Here is a 22,126-nt window from a genome sequence, read left to right on the forward strand (position 1 = left end):
TATCTTTGCCACTTGTCATTATCAACGCCTCACCAGGCTGGGGTGAGAAGTAGATGTGTTACTATATAAAGTTCACTTAGGACAATCTCTGGCATGTAGCGTGCATTCTATAAGTGTTAGCTAAGAGTATTTGAGAATGAAAATCCTATTCTTTAAAAAGGTCTGTCAGCTTAGAATCCTTATGTAAAATAATTTCTGAATTCTGATTAACTCAAAAGACTTGCAAGCTTTTAAGTTTCTAAAAAATCACAAACACCCTAGTTAGTCCTTATAATAATATCAGGTGCTTTTTTTGTTACTATGGAAAACTAATTTGTTATTCCCTACTATGTATCATTTCTGGATGTTTAAAGTACTTAAGTTTTTTTGTAAGAATAAAAATATAAATCACATATATGTATATATTACATATGTTCATATATGTATGTGATGACACCACTTAATCTGATCTATTTCTAGTCTTATATACAAGATTTGTAACTTGAGATTGTATAACTCAACCATATTCTAAGAAGAAATCTAAATCTAAGAGGAACCTGGAACCAGATAAAAAGCCATAAAATGTGTTCTATAAGCAACTTAAGACATTTCTGCGTGTTTATATACCAGTAAAACCATTTCTGAGGTCAAAAACACCAACAAAAAGAGGAAAGTTTAAAGTGAGCTTTGTGAAGGGGAAAAGACTTTCTTCTGATTGATGGAAGGCAGGTAAAAGTTGCCTCGTGTATCTTACAAAGGTACCTGGGAAAGAAAAGGAAAAGGTGGGGAATCATTGGAGATACAGAACAAGAAAGGGGAAAAGAACCATCCACTGGAAAACAAGAAAGACCAAGTTCAAGCAGCTGCTATCCCATTTTTATAGCAGCAGTCCACAGACTGTAGTGAGCGGAGGGTGGGGATTAGCTGTCCATCAGGGCTTTGCACAAAGTTGTAAGGTGTGACGATTAGCACGTCCCTTCATGGCAACAGTCCAGCACTGGTGAGAAATCATACAAATGACATTGCTGTTCAATCTGTTTTAATGTATTTCCAAACAAGTGGCTTTACCCATTCAAAGTTTATGAATTCTGTCGATTAACCTCTATGCAAACCTAAGGTTACAGGTTTGGAGCCAACATGGAAAATGCAAGACTCTTACTCCAGGCATTATAACCCACTGGACCTCTAAATGGAGCAGCACCCATGATTTACAGACCGAAATCAAACCCTGCAAATATGAAAAGTGCATGAGAAATTAGAATGCCACAGCCACAGCTAAGGCCACACTTGTGAAGTAAGATTAAATTATACCATGTGACTTCTTACCATTTTATGCAAGGAAAATCAAGATGAAATAACTATTAAGGACAGCCCAAAAGGAAAAATAAATTATTAAAGGATAACAGACAACAAAAATATGTGTTTATGAAACTGATAGATCCATTCTCTTCCCAGACAGCTGGTATTTGAAGTAGAGAAAGCACCTACCCACTCTCTTATCAGGTCCAGCCCTAATCCCAGCCTCAGCTGGGAGCCCAGGCCTTATATGTCTCTTGTGATAATTTGTTAGAATGTATATGGGAAAACTGAGAAAAGTGTCTGTTAATGTAGAATAATGACTGATATTCTCAAACCTATTACTTGGCACCTAACTAGGAACTAAAATCTCCCCAGCATTCTGCTCACTAAGTTGCTGTCCGCCCTGGGACAAATGTGTGTCCACTCAAAAAGAAGCTATGTTTTTCTGCTTTGTACAAAGTCACCATGTAGGCCAGCACTGGCCCTGGATCCTACCCTCTAATTGTTCACTTAGAAACTGGTCATTTCACAATGGTGTGTTTTGTTCTTTGCACACCAACTTCAGAAGTTCACTACATCAATACATTTCCCATGTGTTAATTGGACTAAAATTTGACTCACACTTACAAATACAACATTTAAAATGAATGAAGTACCACAGTTATATAATAGTTACATGCTTAACATCTATGCAGTTTCTCCAGCTTAAATAAAATACACTTCAATATTTTACAGTATAATATACTTTACCTTGGAAGAACTCTGAAATAGTACTTTTCATCTTAAGATACATGATTAATCATTGTATCTACACTCAAGAAAACAGTATGAACTATACACAGAAAGCTGTATCATGCATGTTAGTGTTCAAATATATGCACATGTTCTGTATTAACTTTGAAAGCACACCAATATAATATTAAGACGATCTAAAATCTCCAGATTCATGCTCAAGACAGTAACATAAATTAACACAGAAAGCCATAATCATGCAAGGCAGCATCAGAACTTATTTTGTTCTTTTCGCAAATAAATTTGTAGAATTGCAATAAATAATCAGCCTTTATTCAGCTTGAAAATTACATAGCGCTTTAAAAGACAAATAATGAGTAAAGCAATGTAAAATGAACTAATGTTTTATAGCTATTATTTAAACAGCTGAGTTTAATATACTTTATGGAAATACATAATAACGTATTAGTAAAAACTTCATTAGTTCGAAACAAAAGAGAACCAAAGGCGGAGAACTTTTTGCATTAAAAAGTTTGGGTAACCTTGATCAGTACTTTTGTCACAGAATCATACAACTGTTAATAGAAAGGCATGTGTTGAATAAGTGAATAATAGTTGCTTTGAATTTTATACTATATTCAAATTATGTAGTATGTGAGATTAATTTCTGTACATTACAGTTTAAAACTTTTTAACGTTTACTTTGTTATTTTTAAATAAACCAGAATTCTTATTTTGGAAAAAAACTAAAGTTTATTTTTTTAAATTCTTACCATAGCAATTTATTTATGAGTTATATAATATATTCTACTAATTAACAGGTACCAGATATTTCACAAACAATTTGAAAGGCCAAAGCATACAGGTGGTAATTGCTGCCTTCTGGTCTCTACCATTTAAAATAATACTGTCTTTTTGAAAATGAAGTTTCCTTTTATATATAAATATCAGTTGTCTATTTGAAAAGAAATAAGAGCTGATGACTTAAGTGATGACTCCATACTGAACCTCAGAGTCAAAGCATTTTATAACAGATATACTCTTATTTGATAATGTCAATGTTACTTTCTTTGCATTATTATTATTGCTTAATATTTTGATGCAGCAATCGTCTGATTTCTTTTCTGAATGCATTTATCTTTGTTCGTTCTTTATGAGGTTTTTGTTTCTAGTCCTTTTCTTAAACATTGTTATTATTATTAAATTTAAGCCTTTTTAATTTTGTGAAGGCAAAAAGTAGAAGCCTAATAAACACATGTATATGTAAAAAAAAATTTAAAAAGTCACTGATCTTCAAATTGGAAAAAAAAAAAGAAAATGAAGTTTTGCTGCCTTTTTAGTAATAAAGTATTGAAAATAAAGTTTTATAAAAATGTCAGCAAAAATAAACAAGTAAAATTAAAAATACGTGAATAATTTTTTTTCTTGAAGAAAGAAAAGCTTCATCTCTTTCTATAAAGCAATTTCACAAGGATGCTGCGTCTCCACAGTGGCACTATGGAAGTCTTTTCTAAACCATTAATTCTGAGGCACTGGGTATGACAGCATGTCAGTGAGACATGTCATTATGTACGTATATGCACACCATACCTACCACCTTTGGTTTTAGAAACAATGTTGGTGTTACTTTTCCCAATAGACATCAATCTTGTTAGAGAAATGAAAGAATACAAAAAGCATCCAAATAATTTGTCGTCAAAATAAAGCCTGTTTTGAGATAATAATCTGTGGTTCTCAAACCTGGTTGTGTATAAGAATCATCTTATAGACTCTGTTTTCTTTTTGTTTTTGTTTTGTTTTTTTAAGAGACAGGGTCTCACTACATTGCTTAGGCTGATTTTGAACTCTGGGCCTCATGCCATCCTCTCCCACCTCGGTCGCCCAAAGTGCTGGAGTATAGACATGAACCACCAGGCCTGGCCTCTATAGACTTTAATAAAGACAGCTGCCTAGGTCCTGATCCCTTGGTATTCTCATTTAGCAGGTCTGGAATTGGGCCCAGGCTGCCCAGCATATTTTTAGTTCTAGTACCCAAAATAAAAAGTATTCACTGGAGAAATGTAAAAACACTAGAGTATGTTAATTAAAAAGAAAAGTCTCTTTCATTCCCTTTCCTTGCCAAATCCCTAAGGGCTAACCAGTGTTAACACTTTGGTATGTGTGTAGGTCTCTCTTAATATAATCAATTAACTCTTTTACTTTTTAAGCTATATCATGTGTAAATGGTTGGATAAAATTTTCATCAAACGTAGATTATGTATCTGCCACCATCTGACAAAAATATTGACCATGTCTTAACACACAAAAGTTACAGAGGCCACAAGGCACATCTCAGAAGATCGGTGCCTAATGTCCATTAGTCACTGAACCAGAGACCTCGGAGGAGCTTGGGGACAGACGCTTTATCTGTATCACACAGAGAAACAAACACCACTTCAAACGTGAAACTGTGAGGCCTCCTGATCTGCAGGTGCTGATAGGGTGCTATTTACACATCAACTCAAAGTAGTGATGAGTATTCCAAGGGATTTATTTAATGATGTTTAATAACTTTCCCATGCGGGGGCCAGTGAATTTGTGTTTTTGTAGTTTTCCCCCCCTTCCAAGTGGTATTCATTGGGTATATCCGATTTTAAATAAGCCCCATTCTTCTCATGACTACACAGACCTCCCATGGCAGGCACTGTTCCTCGCTTCTCCGACGGCCCTTCCTCCCCTTTCCTTTCTTTCCAATGAGTTTGTTCAGGGACTGAATAGAAATCCTTAGAAGGTAGGCCCCTCTCCCAGCACCCACAGACCAAGTATGACTGGGATAAGACAGGCACAGTAATCTAATTCTAAGGTATTAAGATTAAGCCAAATGCTTTCAAGTATATAAAGCAACATTAAAAACTGCTAACCCAGGTTTGCTAGAGGACTGCAAGAATAACCTACTAATATGTCAACCACTTGTGTAAAATATTTGCAGGTACTGAAATATTTCAATTCTCTGATTTTTCTTCCTTCTCCTTAACCACTAATTTGCTATTGCTGAAGAGTCAAAAGAAGTAAATTTAAGCTTGTGAAATTAAGAATTGCGAATTTTGAACTGTTCAGAAGTTTTTGGTACTTTCTAAAAAGACTTATAATCTTAGTTTATTAAGAATTTTAACTGTTTCTTAGTGTCCTTAAGGTATTGGCGGACTATGTCCCCAGCTCTCATGGCATTCTTAAGCTAATTAGAAAGCATCTGTAACAGAGAGATGAAGATAAGGTGTACAGAGAAGAACTCTGCTCAGCGTTAAGCTCTTACGTGAAGGTGGGATAAACACAACTGCAGAGGTGATGGGTAGGTGCTGACCATGCTGAGCACAGCACTTTAACAAGGTCACACCGTGGAGGGTGATGACAGTGAAAAGGTGATCTTCAAGGACTAGGATGCTACAATAGAGATTAAATGGGGCTTTCATTGTTACCAACCCTTTTTACTTTTTTTTATACGAGATGAATCAAGGCATTCCTATTCTAGTTATTAACACTTCATTTTAATAAAGCGTTTTTTTTTTTAATAAATACCTTTTTTTTTTTAGCACTCTGGGAGGCAGAGGTGGGTGGACTGCTTGAGCTCATGAGTTCAAGACCAACCTGAGCAAAAGCGAGACCCTGTCTCTACTTAAAATAGAAAAACTGAGGTAAAAGGATGGCTTGAGCCCAAGAGTCGGAGGTCGCTACGAGCTATGGCACCATGGCATGGCTCAACATGACCCACGGCAACAGCCTGAAACTTTGTCTCAAAAAAAAACAAAACAAAAAAACCTTTTCATTTATAACTATTAAGGAAAAAATGACTAAGCTATCACAAATATTCTGAAGTACAATTTAACTGATTTTGAGAATATGTAATATCATATCTTATGTAGTATTTGGGGTTCTTGTTTCTATACCAATTAGCACATTTGTAAAATTAACTGGGATTGATACAGTTATCATGCCAAAATTCTTACTATGTTCTGTGTGACTGCTAAAAGGACTTTATTCTTTTTTCTTTTTTATTTTGGCCAGGGCTGGGATTTGAACCCACCACCTCTGGCATATGGGGCCAGCACCCTACTCCTTGAGCCATAGGCGCCACCCCAATTTTTTCTTTTTTTTTTGAGACAGATTCTTACCTTGTCCCCCTCGGCAGAGTGCTGTGGCGTCACGGCTCAAAGCAACCTCAAACTCTTAGGCTCAAGCAATTCTCTTGCCTTAGCCTCCCGAGTAGCTGGTACTATAGGCGCCCATCACAACGCCTGGCCAGTTTTAGAGATGAGGTCTTGATCTAACTTAGGCTGGTCTCGAACCTGTAAACTCTGGTGATCCACCTGCCTCAGCCTCCCAGAGTGTTGGGATTATAGGCACGAGCCACCATGCCCAGCCTAAAAAGAATTTTTAAATGTAGCCTTTTTTTTTTTTTTTTTACCAACACTGATATAAATCTGTTTGTAGCTTATTTTTAAATAGATTTTTCAAATGCTGCTAAGTGTATTTGTTTATTTCTATATCTTTCTTTTTAGTTGAAGGAAAAGCTGAAAAGCTGATAGATGAGGCAGGTACAATTTTTCTTTCCTTAGGTAGTAGAATAAAAGTAGGAGTCTATGAGGAAACAGTTTCACTCTGTTAAGGATCAGAATTCCACAGGACATCTCTAGACTAAAAGCTCTGGTGTCTAGCGGTTGGGAGTTGGCAAACTACAGTTTGTTTTTGTAAATTAAGTTTTATTACAACACAGTCACACCGATTCATATGCGTATTGTCTACAAGAATTTTTCCACTATAGCAGCACAGTTGAGTATTTGCCATAGAAACTGCACGGCCCACAAAGCCAAAAGTATTTATTGTCTGGCCCTTTCCAGAAAAAGTTTGCTGACTCCTATCCTAGGATATCAAGGAAAATATTCAAAGATGTTCAATTCTGTTACCTTATTTTAAAAGGCAAGCTGAATGTGGGTTTGGTGTGAAAATAAATTTCATTTTTTCTCTTCATATATAAAGAAAAAGTTTTGAGTGAGTGGTAAGTGGAGTATTATTTTGAAGCTTAGTTTCTGCAGACTTGAGTGTACATTAGTAAAAAATAATAGCTTTGCCAATTCTTAGGAAAGGGATTTCCTCCATTTTGCTTTTCATCTTTTCAATTATAACATTAAAAGATAAAATATTCTAAATCTCACAAAACTTAACAATCTGATACTTTTTTTTTTTTTTTAAATTGTTGGGGATTCAATGAGGGTACAAAGAGCCAGGTTACACTGCTTGGATTTGTGAGATAAAATCCCTCTTATAATTGTGTCCCATCCCCAAGAAGTGCGTCACACACCACGACAATCTGATACTTCTAAATAAAGAAGTCTATTGATACAACTTTTTAAAAAAATAAATTAGTTTAATAAAAAAATTAACATTTATTTCCATTTTTATGATAGTCAACTAGTTAGCAGTTTTTCAAAAATATTGCTACATCTTTCAAAATAAGCATAAAAATACTAAATTTTATATTTGAGATATAAAATCTTGATTGGCTTATTAGATTAATGCTTATTAATATGATGCAAAGATGTATGCACATACACAAGTGAATAGCTGAAAGTTAGAAGCTGTTACTACCCATAAACAATGCATCTTGCTGAATGCCAAACTGTATTTTTTATATAAGTTAAAGCTTTAAAGCAGTGATGTTGTTTATGCAAAATGAAAAGTGCAACATGCCCTTATGTAGAAATTGTAAGTGCCGCTCACTTACATTGTTGATAGATTTATGCAAAGCTTCCCCGAGAGAGTGCCGCTACGAAGAAGAGATCACAGGAATAAAGGGAGACATTCAGAAATCAATTAAGTGAAAGAAAGAGGGATCAGAAGGGAGCGTAAAACACAGAATATTAATTATAAGGTGTTCAAGAGAAAAATAGTTGAAAACAGTTCTGTGAAAGAATAAAACAAAAAGAAATTTAAGACACACAGTCTGACTAACTCATGGTCCCTTAAAACAAGGTCTAATATATTTGTGGGCCGTCAGACTTACCTATGCAAAATACCAAAGCCTAGAACATATAAATCAGACTTCAATTGAGAAGAGAATGGTTATTGAAGAACCCAGAGGAAATATTCTGTTCTAAATTCCTCCCAGAAAACTACATTGTAACTATTCAAATCATTACACCCAGTTTGCTCTAGGCTGATAGAGGATTTCTCTTAGAGAAACAAGCAGGAGAGAACCACAACACTAACTTGATTGAGTGCATAATTTGGGGAGGCAGAAATAAATATGAGATAATTATGGAAAATGGGAAGATTTAATAATAACCTGGTTTGTACTGGGGAAAAGGCAGAAGTGATGACTCTACAGCTTTTTAATCCCATTTTCTAGGATATATTTGACAAAATTATTGATGATGTATAATCATTTTTCAAAAGTGCAATGAAATTTTAAGTGATAAATCATTGGAAAAATCTATTCCCTTCTTCCCCTTAAATATGGGGGAAAATAAAACTGCAATTTCATTTTCTTTTTTCTTTTTTTTGAGTCAGACTTTCACTATGTCGCCCTCAGTAGAGTGCTGTGCTGTCACAGTTCACAGCAACCTCAAACTCTTGGGCATTAGCAATTCTCTTGCCTCAGCCTCCCAAGTAGCTGGGACTACAGGCACCCGCCACATGCCCAGCTATTGTTCTGTTGTTGTTGTTGTAATTGTTGTTTGGCAGGCCTGGGCCAGGTTCGAACCCATCAACCCCAGGTGTATGTATGTGGCGGGTGCCCTAGTCCCTGAGATACAGATGCCGAGCCTGCAATTTCATTTTTAATCACTTCAATTTTTATCTCCACAAAATACAAAATAGTACATTTAATTTATGTTATTAATTTAAATAGAAAAGTTACTTTAAAATGGCTTTTATTCTAGACACCAATCAAATTTTCAGACAGAACATAATTATCTTTTGGAGTTTTTTGCATAATGTGATTATGCCTCCAAGTGGCATGAACCAAAGAATTTTTATTTGGGAAACAATCTTTTACTAATAACTCTAACATATTTCAGGATATAGTTTGCTAAAGTAGAAAAAACAAGATGAGATAGAAAGATTACCTTTTCTGATTATTGTTAGAATTCTAGAAAAAAATGATTTTCAATGGATTATTTTACAGCTACCTAAACTTTCTCCTACTTTTCTATATAGTTACACTAATTTTATTTTTTGCTTTTTTCTTCATATTCATCATATTCTTTATATAATAATAAGAGATTTAATTTTGTTAGACTTCATAAAACTGAAGAAACTCCAAGAAATTTTGAGTTGTAGTATTTTTATATCTTTGCTATGAGAAACTTACATAAAGTGTATGCCACTTACTTATGAGGTAGATTTTTTCACTCCTGAAGTTATCATCAGACAAAAATATGTTACTTTAAGACTCCTGAATTAATTGATACATTTCAACAACATGCCAAATCAGAGTGGCAAGCCAAGTGAACCCTTCCCTCTCTAGATTTTAGGCTTTATATGCCAGGTGCACAGGGTGGCCATAAAGTTCATGTGCAACTTAAATAGAATCTAAACTCATATGGTCTCTGTCTCTGTTCATACATAGTTGCAGGCCATGGAAATACCTAAAGCATAGGTATGATCCCTTCTAACTACATAGTACACAGCAGAAAAAAAGAAAAAAAAATATGGGCCCTAAGCTATAACCTCAGGTGAGCTTACATCACAGACACAGCTGAGGCAATCAATAAAGGCACAACTAGTGCAGCGGAGGGAATACCATTATGGGTTAATACTCATTAGAGAGCACTAGTACATTCCAGAAAATATCATAAGTGCGGAGTGAGATGCAGGGTTGAGTAAGATAGGAAAACATACAAAAATTAAAAAAAAATTTAAAGTGAATGCTAAATATTATGATTTTTAAAAAATTTGCTGTGATGGACAATGACTAGAGGTATACTGGGTTGACAGTAAGGAAAGATCTTTAGAAAGAAGGAACATTTGAACTGGGTGCCAGTGCAGAGGCCAGACAGTAGACGACTTTAGGGAATAGTGTACCAGGCAAACAGATGAGCTTGCACAAAGGCCCAGAGGTGGAAGAGAGCTGAAAGTGAGTAGTATGTGTGCAAAGTGCTAGTCAGAGGTCAGCAGCCTGAAATGAGATAGGAGATGTCTGCAGGGGCCTTGGTTTAAGGTCCTGTAGGACTGAAGGAGTGAGTGAGAAGAGCCTGGATTCAAGGAGGTATACTGAGAGAATTTTATGCAAGAGAATGGCAGGATCTGAATTATGTTCTACATGTAAAACATCACTGTATGGCTGAGTGTGGTGGCTCATGCCAGTATGCCTAGCATTTTGAGAGGCTGAGATGGAAGGATCACTTGAGGCTACAAGTTCGAGATCAGCCTGGGCAACATAGTGAGACCCTGTCTCTACAAAAGAAATTTAAAAATTAGCTGAGCCCGGTGGCATGTGTCTATAGTCCCAGCTACTGGGGAGGCTGAGGCAGGAGTATACCTTGCACCCAGAAATTTGAGGTTGCAGTGAGTTACGATCCATACTGCACTCTAGCCCAGGTGACATAGCAAGACTCATTCTCAAAAAAATAAAAGAAAATGGAAGACTGCTTTGAGTGCTGTGAGAAAAGTGAAATTACAGAAGATAAGCAGGAGAGAGACCATTGTAACAGTGGCTTGGAGTAGAGTTTACTAGGGAAGATGAGGGAAAGTGGGAAGCAGTGGGATATGTTTTGGAGGTGGAATAAACAGGATTAACAGATTACACAAGTAGTAAAGGAAAAAAGAGATCACGGACTAAGCTTTTGTTCTGAGCAACAAGCAGTGCCAGGAAGTGAAGATGTGTTTTGGAGCCTTGGGTGGAAATCAACACTTCTGAGTCAGACATGCGGAGTTTGTGGTACCTGTTAGCCATCCAACTAGGTATGAGCTTAGACGAAGAGATTATACCTAGCGGCTTAACTTTGGAAGTAACTGACATATAGATGGTTTTTAAACCACCACAAAACTGGTTGACATCCCCAAGAGTTGTGGACTGAATTTTGCTGAGTCCTCCTACCCTGGATCTGATGGTGTTAGGAAATGGGCCTTTGGTGATTAGTTCGTGAGGGCAGAACCCTCATGAATGGGACTGGTGCCCTCGGAGATCCCAGAGAGCAACTCCAGCCCTTCCACCAGGTGAGGACACAGTAGGAAGACAGCTATCTGTGAACCAAGAAGTAGGCCTTCCCTAGACACCAAGTCTGCTGCCACCTTGATCTTGGACGTCCCAGCCTCCACAAACTGTAAGAAGTAAATTTCTGTTATTTATAAGCAAACCAGTCTATCGTGTTGGGTCACTGCAGCCCAAGCTAGAACAGGAAATGAGTATGAAGTGGGGGTTCTACTGTAACACATATCCCAAACTGTGGAAGCCGCTTGGAGCCGGTTAATAAAGAAGCTGGAGGAGTTTTAAGATGCAAGCTAGAAAAAGGTTATGTTGGCATAAACTGATCTTTAAAGGGAATTCTGGTAAGGGCGCAGAAAGAAGGGCACAGGTGTAGAGAAAACCTCAATCTTCTTAAAGCTGCAGACCCCAACCCCTGGGCCAGGGACTGGTACCCATCCACGCCTGTTAGGAACTGGCCCTGAGCCACACACGGGAGGTGAGCAGCTGGCGAGCAAGGGAAGCGTCATCTGTATTCACAGCTGCTCCCTATCGCTCACATCACCACCTGAGCTCTGTTTCCTGTCAGATCAGCAGCAACATCAGATTCTCACAGGAGCAGGGACACTACTGTCAACTGTGAGTGGGAGAGATTTAGGGTGCACGCTCCTGAGAATCTAACGCCTGGTGATATGGGACTGAGGCAATGATGTGAGCTCTGGAGTTGGCTGCAAATACAGATTCTCACTAGCAGAGAGGTTTGACTGCACAGAGACCATAATAAACCAATTGCTTACAGACTCATATCATAATCACCCCTTCTACCATCCATGGAAAAATTGTGTTCCACGAAATCAAACCCTGGTGCCAAAAATATTGGGGACCACTCTCTTAGAGTAATTCTTAACAGAACATTGGTAGAAATATAGATGGTAAAGGCCATGGTGAAAAGATGATAAGGTCTCAGATGGAAGTGAGGAACATGTAATTAGAATCTGGAAGAAAGGTCACCCTTGCTATAAAGTGGCAAAGAACTTGGCTGAATTACGTTTGTGTACTAGCTTTATGGAAGGTAGCACTTATAAGCAATAAAACTGGACATTTAGCTGAAGTGACTGCTAGGCAAAGCATGGAAGGTGTGACTTGGCTCCGACTGACTGCTTATAGCAAAAGGCAAGAGGATATAAATGACTTACAGACAGAATTGATAAGCAAAAAGGACCCAGAACTTAAATATTTGGAAAATTCTTAGTTGATCCATAGCCATAAGTCTATCCATCATAATAAGGGTGAGATTAGTATGGATGTGAACCAGGAGCCTAATCAGCTATCTCAACAGAAGCCGGCCACTCTTCTTTAAAGACATGGGAAGAATCATCCTGCCATGACTCAGAGATTGACAGGGCTGCCTCTTCAGGGAAACTACTGCCTCACTTTCAATAGGCCAGATGGCCTCTACCCAAAGCTGTGCCAGGACCACCTGGAGCACTGTGGATCCAATCCCTGCCTGGTGAAGCTGCAGGGCCAGAACCGGCAATCTCGTGGGCCCACAGGTGGGATCCCTCCCCTAGTGATTTTGAAAGGTAAGATCTCTGCCCCAATGGGCCCAGAGAACAGAGCATTACGCCAGAAGATTATTCTCAAGCCTTACGATCTCATGAAGTTGGCTTTGTAGTCTGAACTTGGGATGTGTAGTCCTTTTCTTCTTTTCCATTTCTCCCTTTGCAATGGAAATGTCAATCCTATGCCTGTCCTGCCGCTGTGCTTTGGAAGCACAAAACCTGTTTGGTTTCACAGGTTTGCAGCTGGAGAGAAATTTGCCTGAGTATCCTCCATATCTGATTTAGATGGTATTTAGATGAGGCTTTGTATTTTAGACTTTAGATGCTGGATGGAACAAGGTAAGACTTTTAGAGTTGTAGGGATGGAAGGAATGTATTTTCCACGTGAGAAGGACATAAACTGAGTGGGGGGAGCAGGAGTGGAATGCTATAGAATAAATGTTTTTGTCCCCCTCAAAATTCATATGTTGAAACCCTAACCCCCAATGTGATGACATTAGGAAGTGGGGCCTTTGGTAGGGGCTTATGTCAGGAGGGTGAATCCTTGAGAGAGACCCAGAGAGCTCCATTAGCTCTTCTGCCACACGAGAATGCACTGAGAAGACAGCTGTCTGTCAACTACACCACATCTTTCGGCATTTGATCTCCAACTTCCCCGCTTGCAGAAATGTGAGAAGTCAATTCCTGCTGTTTATCAGCCACCCAGTTTGTGGTATTCTGTTGTAGCAGCCCAAGCTGGCTAAGAGGCCATAGATGTTTGCTTGAAGGAATACTGGACACATTAAAAAGTTGTGTGCAAAAGTATTGCTATTTGGAAAGTAATGAATAAGAACAAGTCCATGTTAACAAAAACTGATGCCCTATACAGTAGTCAATTCATTTTAAAGCGTCTTGAATGTCCTTAATTTTTGAGATGAGTAAAAGGCCTTACGAGCGCTTCTTCACCCGACTGAGAGCACTCAGAGACTTCAGCCTAGAAAGCTTACTGAACTGAGTGTTTTCTTTCTGTTCTTCAAGGATGAATACTATGTACAGTCAGACTTTCAGACAAATGAGGAGAAAAATTAAAAATAAAAAGTTTCCGCACTTAAGAAATTTAGCACTGTGTATATAAAAACAACAGTGTTAGACGTTATCTCAGTTTATTCCTTTAGAAAATAAGACAAGGTTTTACTATATAAAAATTGAAATCCACTGAATTGTAACCTTTTAGAAGACACAGAGCTTGACTTATTCATATTTTTGCATCCAAAGTGCCTAAGTCAGTGCCTGCACAGAATAAATGGTCAATAAATGTTTATTCAAAGCCTGAATAAATAAAAAGAGCTTTTAATATTAAGTTACTTTTCCCTACTCTCTACCTTACTTCTCCTGTCCTCAATAACAGAAGCAGTAAAGAGAATTCTAAAAAACTAAAAAGAAATGTTATTTAGAGAAAAAAAGTATATATAGCTAGATCTCACTCTCTCTATATATATCATAGAGAAATCCTGTTGACAAAGCCCAGCAGATGCTAAAATTCAGAAATGCATCCTCTCAGGTCAATGGACTAACAAGGATACTCAATATACAAAACATTAGTTCAGAAAATGTAACTCTCAACACAGAAAGGCTGCCAAAAGGGAAGTGGCGTCACTAACGGGCACCGAGCTTGTCCACCCTAATCTGTATTCTGCATTGTAGCTGGGGTTTTGGAATCATAACATTTGAATATTTCACACTTCTTATTAAAACCTCTCCATGGCTCCTCATGCTCTTTGGACAAAGCTCCCAATCCCTAACACTGCAAATGAGACCTGCCACGGTCTGCCCGCCAATCTCCCGGCTCCCCAGGCCTCTGTGCTGCAGGTCAGGAGGCTGCCCAGGGCCTGCACAGCCGCTGCCCCTGCCCTCACTGCTGATCTCCTTGTCCAGGCCTGGCTCCTTCTCCTTCCAGTCTCGGATGAAGAATCCCACATTTGGAGAAGCCCCTGCCCCCCAAGTTTCCAGACTGTGTTGGGTCTCCCTGTTACACAGGACTGTTTACCACAGTCAGAACTTCACACCTGCTTTCCTACCTGGACTGCAACGCTAGGAAGGCAGAGATCACTCTGACCCCATTACTGGACTGGCAGGGGCCCAGCATACCAGAGGCACTCCATTTTGACTGAATAAATGGATGAACGTTTGAAAGCAGATCCAACAGGAAATCCTTACACCCTGATTCCAACAACTAGATATTTTAAAAATATAAATATGGAAATTATGTGGGCCACTTAAAAAGCCCAAGGGCTATCACAAAGAGCCTCTGAAGCCATACTGAATGTTGGAAGTGGGAAATAGGAGACACTCAGAAAATTAATTATAATTACTTTATCAGAATCACTTGTACAAAGGCACTACATTGCCATAGGGCTTAATAAAAAACACTCCTAATGACATGTCATAGGATTAGCCACGAATTTTCATGATTATTGCTCGAGTTCCAACTCTAGTTTGAATAAAATCATTTCAAGCAATAGAATAAAATTCTCATTACTGATAAATGATGCATCATTTCTTAAATGTTTAACTTTCTGGCCAGGTAGTTCTTCTGTTTTGTTTGCTTTTTTTTTTTTTTTTTTGAGATACTCTGTCATTCCCTTGCCCTGGTAGAGTGCCATGGCATTATGGTAGCTCACAGCAACCTCAAACTCTTGGGTTCAAGCAATCCTCCTGCCTCAGCCTCCTAAGTAGTGAGACTACAGGAACCTGCCATGATCCCCCAGGTAGTTTTTCTATTTTTAGTAGAGACAGGGGCAGGCTGGTCTTAAAACTCTTGAGCCTCCCAGAGTGGTAAGATTACAGGTGTGAGCCACCAGACTCAGCTTAGATTTTTGCTAGTTTTTAATTCCATTCCACATTTTCTGAAAAATCAGGTCAAGGCAGCTATTCCCACTTTCTTTTTTAACTGGCTTTTCTCTTTTCTCCATATTCTATTTTCTTTGCGTCTTCTGCTTCCTTTTCCTCTGACTTCCCTTTCCCTTATGCCAGCCATCTCTTTCCCAAGGCTCAGGATGAATCTCTAATGCTTGTTTTGTTTGTTTGTTTGTTTGTTTTGAGACAGAGCCTCAAGCTGTCACCCCGGGTAGAGTGCCGTGGCATCACAGCTCACAGAACCTCTAGCTCCTGGGCTTAAGCAATTCTCTTGCCTCGGCCTCCCAAGTAGCTGGGACTACAGGCACCTGCCACAATGCCTGGCTAGTTTTTGGTTGTAGTTGTCATTGTTGTTTGGCAGGCCTGGACTGGATTCAAACCCACCAGCTCTGGGTCTGTATGTCAAGTTTACCCAATAATTTTGTGATCTAGACAGTCTTGCCATATAAAGTTGAAATATAACTAAGAGCCACAAATGAGAGCCATGTGTGTAATTTAAAATTTTTCAGTAACCACTTTTTAAAAAAGCAAGAAGAGATAAATTTACATTAGTCATACCTATATTTAACTCTATTTCTAAAACATTATCTCAACACCTAATTATATAAAAACTGATAAAGACATTATATACTCTTTTTCTGTATACCAAGGTTTTGAAAACCAATGTATATTTTACATTTATATCCCAGTTTGGACAATGTGGCAGGTGGCCACCTTACAGGACAGTGCTGGTCTGGAAGCTAGGAAGCACTCTGCAGTAAGTCTCACTGAACCTGGCTGTCCAGCTGCTCTTGACCCTGAGCACTTCTAATGCTCTATGTCCTACCCGAGTCATTGCTTTCTTTCTTTTTTTTTTTTTTTTTTGAGACAGAGCCTCAAGCCATCTCCCTGGGTAGAGTGCCGTGGCATCACAGCTCACAGCAACTTCCAACCCCTGGGCTCAAGTGAGTCTCCCTCCTCAGCCTCCCAAGTAGCTGGGACCACAGCACCCGCCACAGTGCCTGGCTATTTCTTGGTTGCAGCCGTCATTGTTGTTTTGGCGGGCCTGGGCTGGATTTGAACCCGCCACCTTAGGTGTATGTGGCTGGCGCCTTAGCCACTTGAGTCACAGGCACTAAGCCGAGTCATTGCTTTCTTACTGAGTGTGAAAATTTCTGAAATGCCCTATGGTTACAAAATCAATATATCTAAAACAAAACTTACTCTCTTGACTCCCCACTGCCCCCTCCCCAGCCCAAATAAGGAGCTCACTCTGCCTCCTTGCCTCATAGGATGGTCCCTTTTCACTTCCCTGGTCAAATCCAAAGTCAACTTTAACATTTTCTTCTCTTTTACCAGAACAGTCATCAGATCTCGTGATTTGTTCCTTTATGGTTTCTTCTGCATTCTCAGTGAAATAAACCTAATTCAGGTCATAACTGAGCAGAATTTGGGGGGCTTCATGTATTTGACAGCTTCTTCCTTAGTCCCTGTGCCTCAGTTTCTGTTCACTCTGTTTAATCGAGTGCATGATCCAACTTAATATTTTTACGGCATCACTTTAGTCAGATAAAATCTATGGGCAGGTACAAGTCCAAAAAGGGAGATGAAACGGAGCTAACAGCTGCAGTGCAGAAGGGAACTGTGAGTGTCCTGGACGAGGCTGGCAGTGGAGAAAATGGTGAGGACTGGGTAGGTCCTGATACCGTGAAGTAGAGCAATGGGAAGAGCCAGGGGCTGAGGGACCAGCCGCACAGACAGTGTGAGAGAGAGGGCTGCCGGGGTGGCCGGGCAGGGAGTAGAAGGAAGCATCTGGCTTGAGTTGGGGAGGTACGTGGTACATATCCAAGAGTTCCGTTTCAAACACTTTAACTTAAATGTTTAAATTGAGATGTCTACATTTCATCCTCACTTCAGTGCAGCCACAGTAAGCTTTCTAAAATAAAATTTTCAGTGTGCCTTTTCCTTAAACCTTTGACAGAATCCCATAGTTTACGAGTAAACATTTAACTCCTATGCCTGAAAGTCAGGGTTTTCCACAATGGCCTCTTTCCCCAAACTGCCCTTAACCTTGTTTTCCTCATTACTGCATTTTCCTCCTAGTGCCTGGGAGACAAGAGTGCATGTTTAATAAAATGTTTGTTAAATGAATGTACTTCTAAATTTTTGTCTCTCCTTTATGTTTACCCTTGCGCCCTATCCAAGAATCACACCAAAGCTGGCCCCCTCAATGAAATGTTTGCCAATCACCTTGGCTATATTACTGTTTCTCTTCTCTATACTCCTACCCTGTGGTGGGCTGGTAAATGTTTAACAGCCTTTCTGAAAAGCAAAGCCCTGATTTATAGCACTTGCTGTTATCTGTGATGTAAATGCATCCACCATGGGTGACAAGAAGCCACCAACAGGACGTCTCTGGATGTGGAGTTGGGAGGAGAGCCCACGCTGGCTACGATGAGCTGGTAGGAGCCGCTCGATGTACCATTGCTCCTACGGTACCACTGCCTGCACCATTCATAAATTCACTGACTGCATAGTGACTTTTAAATATCTATATATATGAATCTTTCTGTGAGAGTGTATATTTCTAAAGTATAAAAATTATTAATCAGCTAATTGACTTTGGAGCTTCCAAGTTCACATCCACAAAATGGAGAGTCAGACCCAAATAAAAAAATTCCACAGTTCTACATCTCCCTAATTTTTCAGTGTAATTCTCCAAATGAGGCTGAATAAATAAATCATCATATTGAACCCTAAAAATAATCAGCCTTAAAATAGGGGAAAGCAGTATGTGATGATATTTTAAGAACACAGATAGAAAATATGATCGCAGAAGTCTCTATATAATCACTTTTCTTTAGATAGAGCTGAAGAATAAAAACATAGCTCTTTTGCTTTAAAGGAATTCAAATGTATACATTGATTGGCGCAGGAAGTATAATTAGCCTTGGACTAAAGTGTAATCACTGGACAGGAGAGAATACAATAAAATACTAATAGAAAACGAAAAGAGAGGAAAGTGACTCTGAACCAAAACACAGAGGGAAATTAGTAGCTTTTGAAAAATTCCATGAAGTAAAAAACACCTGTTTAAGAAAAGTGAATAATTTATGCTTTTTAGCTTATTTTCAGATAGGCAAGCCATGAGGGTAGTTTCAATCAAATTTAACTCTCAGGAGTTTGTCATCTGAAAGTAAATTAAATAGGATGAAACATAGGTATGTTAAGGCAGAAAAACAGTCTCATCTTCAGTTCACTCACTAAAATATGCAAAAATTCAGAACCCATCTGATACTCTTACATAGTACACGGTTCCACTTCCATTCCCACTGTCACTCCTCTAATATCTCCAACCCCAATCCAGGTGTCTTTTCTTTAAGTGCTGGAAGATGCTGGCCCCATGTGGGCTAGAGAGGAGGGGTGAGACCACTGAGGTGGTTGTGGGAGAGGGCTGGAGGGTGAGGCCATGAGGAATAGGGCGCAGTGTCAGGGCCAGGGGAATGGAACACAGTGGAGCAGGTGTCAAAGACCAGGCACTGGGAGCCCATCCAGTTCCAAAGGGCCATGAAGGAGGATTCTTTTGTCCATAACAGTTCCATTTATAAAGATCACTGGCTCTACTAGAATTTTTTGTCATCTATGTCTGGAAAGAGTGACGCTTATATAACATAGTACCCACTTTCACTTTGATGGGGCATCCTTATCTTCACTTGTTTTCTTCATTTTCTTCAGGTATAGACAATCCTGGAGTATGACAGCTATCTATGGTGATATGTGTGTCCCACACTTTTTAGAATTGGGAAGAGAGGAAGCTATTATAATCTCAGAAATGGCCTGACAGCACAGAATAGTTTCAACTTTGCAGCAAATTAACTCCTGGTTATCTCAATAGTTATATTTAATCTTTTTTGAAAGCTGATTAAAAAATCTCTGTACAGCTGGCAAAAACTAGAGCTAATATATAATAGATATAAATTGTTTTATAATACACAGAACCACAAGATGCAAAGCATTAAGTCTTCTCAGGAATGAACATTGCTGGGTAGACATCCAAAGAAAAAGAGAAGAAAAATCAGAGAAGCATGGATGAAATCTGACAACGTAATAGCAGAGACCGAAGGAATAACACATAAAATAATTTAATATAAAATCAGTGGGAGAAGCGGTGGGCCTACTTTATAGAGCAAACCTAACCCAAAACTGTCTATGGTTAATACTTTCTTATTGAAAAACCAGGCAGACTTTTAGGAATTTAGGATTAGTACCACTACACTCAGAAAAATCTGTCCTTCTCAGTTCCTAGTGGGAATGTAAAGTAAGTGTGTATTAAGCAATGAAAATGGGGTATCCAACTTCTAGTAAAAGCTGTTTCTTTGTATGTGCATACACACACACACATACACACGTACTTTTTTTTTATATATACACATATGCCACCATATCCAATTAATTCTTTTCCTATTTTGTAAGAATGGGGCCTCACCATATTGCCCAAGCCAGTCTCAAACTCCTGGCCTCAAGTGATCCTCCCATGATGCTGGGATTACAGGTGTGAGCTACTACATCCTCCCTGTTGTTATTTTTGTCTGCATTTGAAAGGTTCTAAAACACTCATATGTGCACGTGTGTGCACGTATTCTCCCCTTTCACTAGGCCCCAACCCTAAGTATTATTTTATAAATACATTATATATATATATATATTTTTTTTTCTTTTTTTAGATAGATCTCGCTATGTAGTCCAGGCTAGATCTGAATTCCTGAGCTCAAATGATCTTTCCACCCCAGCCTCTCAAGTAGCTGTAACTACAGGTAGAAAACTGCATTTGGCTTTTGAAAGACACTGCATATATGCACCTATGTATACAAATTATATTACAAAAAGCCCATCCTGTTTATTTTAAAATTCATCACACTCACAAATAGAAAGATAATAGTGGATTTACAGCACTAAATTACTGAGCTGCTTCTTGTTCAAGCTCTGCACTTGCTTATCAACTGGTGACTCACAGTAAGTCCTATTTAATTATTGGCTTTGCAGGAGATTGCTAAAAATTCACAAATTTAGAAGTTATGTAAATGAGTGCCAACATGCAGCTCTTCTTAACAGTTATAAATCTTCTAGAAATAGGTGAGCATGACAAAAAAGACAGAATTAGGAATATTACCACCTTGTGGTTACTTATGTAAATCTCCCTCCAATGGGCTTTATTTAAGCTTTTTTTTTTTTTTTTTAAGACAGAGTCTTATTATGTTGCCCTCAGAACAGTGCTGTGGCATCACAGCTCACAGTAACCTCAAACTTCTGAGCTTAAGTGATTCTCTTGCCTCAGCCTCCCAAGTAGGTGGGATTACAGGCACCTGCCACAACGTCCAGCTATTTTTGTTGTTGTTGCTGTAGTTGTCATTGTTGTTTAGCTGGCCCAGGCCAAGTTGGAACCCATCAGCCTCAGTGTATGTGGCTGGCACCGCAACCTCTGTACTACAGGCGCTGAGCCTATTTAAGCATTTTAAAGCATAAAAGGCCACATCCCATTGGTGAGAAAGGAGTAAACTGCTCATTTTTGATAAGTGATTTTAGGTAATCAGGATACATTTAATAAACTTCACCTTCTATAGCTCAAAGGTAACTAATGACTTGGAAAAAGATTTTATGCTTTCAAAAAACAGCTAACTTTCCCCTTTATTATGTATATGTTTGGTTCAAATATTAAACTACGAAGTTATAAATTCTTCAGGATTTAGGACTGCATATATAACAGTAATTTGGCACAATGTTTCATAAGCCTATGAATATGCTACCTGATTTTATATATTTTTAAAAGTTTAAGTTTTCCCTGTGAAAAAGAACAAAATACGATGAATTAACACAATGTTTTACAATATTTCCCCAGACAATGTCAAGGAACCTGAATTTTCATATGTGTGGATGACTACTTACCTGGTTTAAGAGATCTTCTACTTTCTTCTGCCATGAATCTCTAGCTGCATTTTTCTCTCGCTCTTTTAATTGCAAAAGTTGAGACATAGCTGACTTCTTATCTTCTTCGTGTTGAAGCCTTAACTCTTCACGAAGTTTAGAACACTCTTGTCTAAAAGAACACAAATGCACTTACTTTATCAAGAGAATTATTCTTCTCAGTAACTGTATAGTCATTCTAAGCAGTTTAGTCAGTCCTCTGAAAAAGTCTATGACTCTAAGTATAGGTAGATTATTTTATAGTTATGAACTATATAGGGTAAATTTGTACCTCATTCAAGATCACTGAAATAACAATTTATTAATGGCAGAATAGGTACTCGAACAAATAAACCTTCTGACTTGAGGTTAGGTCTCTGCCTATTTTTTATTCAAAAAAAATGAAATCAGAAAAAAAAAGGAACTTCAATTTCTCTGCATCTAATCATGGAAAAATTACATTTGAAATATTCCTAGTACGGCCTGTCCCAGTGGCTCACACCTAGACCACATAGTGGGGCCCTGAGGTCAGGAGTTGAAGACCAGCCTGAGCAAGAGC

At 38.5% G+C, this 22,126-nt stretch overlaps 1 protein-coding gene across 5 annotated transcripts in view; it reads right to left on the reverse strand.

Moving 5' to 3' along the window:
• The window catches only part of FAM184A (family with sequence similarity 184 member A), a 189,048-nt gene that overhangs the window by 29,208 nt on the left and 137,714 nt on the right, over positions 1–22,126 (reverse strand). For all 5 annotated transcript variants that reach the window (XM_012805059.2, XM_012805056.1, XM_003781631.2 and 2 more), the window contains one exon: positions 21,550–21,700. In XM_012805059.2, the coding sequence (XP_012660513.1) occupies positions 21,550–21,700 (151 nt within the window). The remainder of the gene's footprint in view (positions 1–21,549; positions 21,701–22,126) is intronic.

This window comes from Otolemur garnettii, unplaced genomic scaffold (genome assembly GCF_000181295.1).
Source record: "Otolemur garnettii isolate 467f Iridium unplaced genomic scaffold, OtoGar3 scaffold00002, whole genome shotgun sequence".
Classification (NCBI taxonomy): Eukaryota; Metazoa; Chordata; class Mammalia; order Primates; family Galagidae; genus Otolemur; species Otolemur garnettii.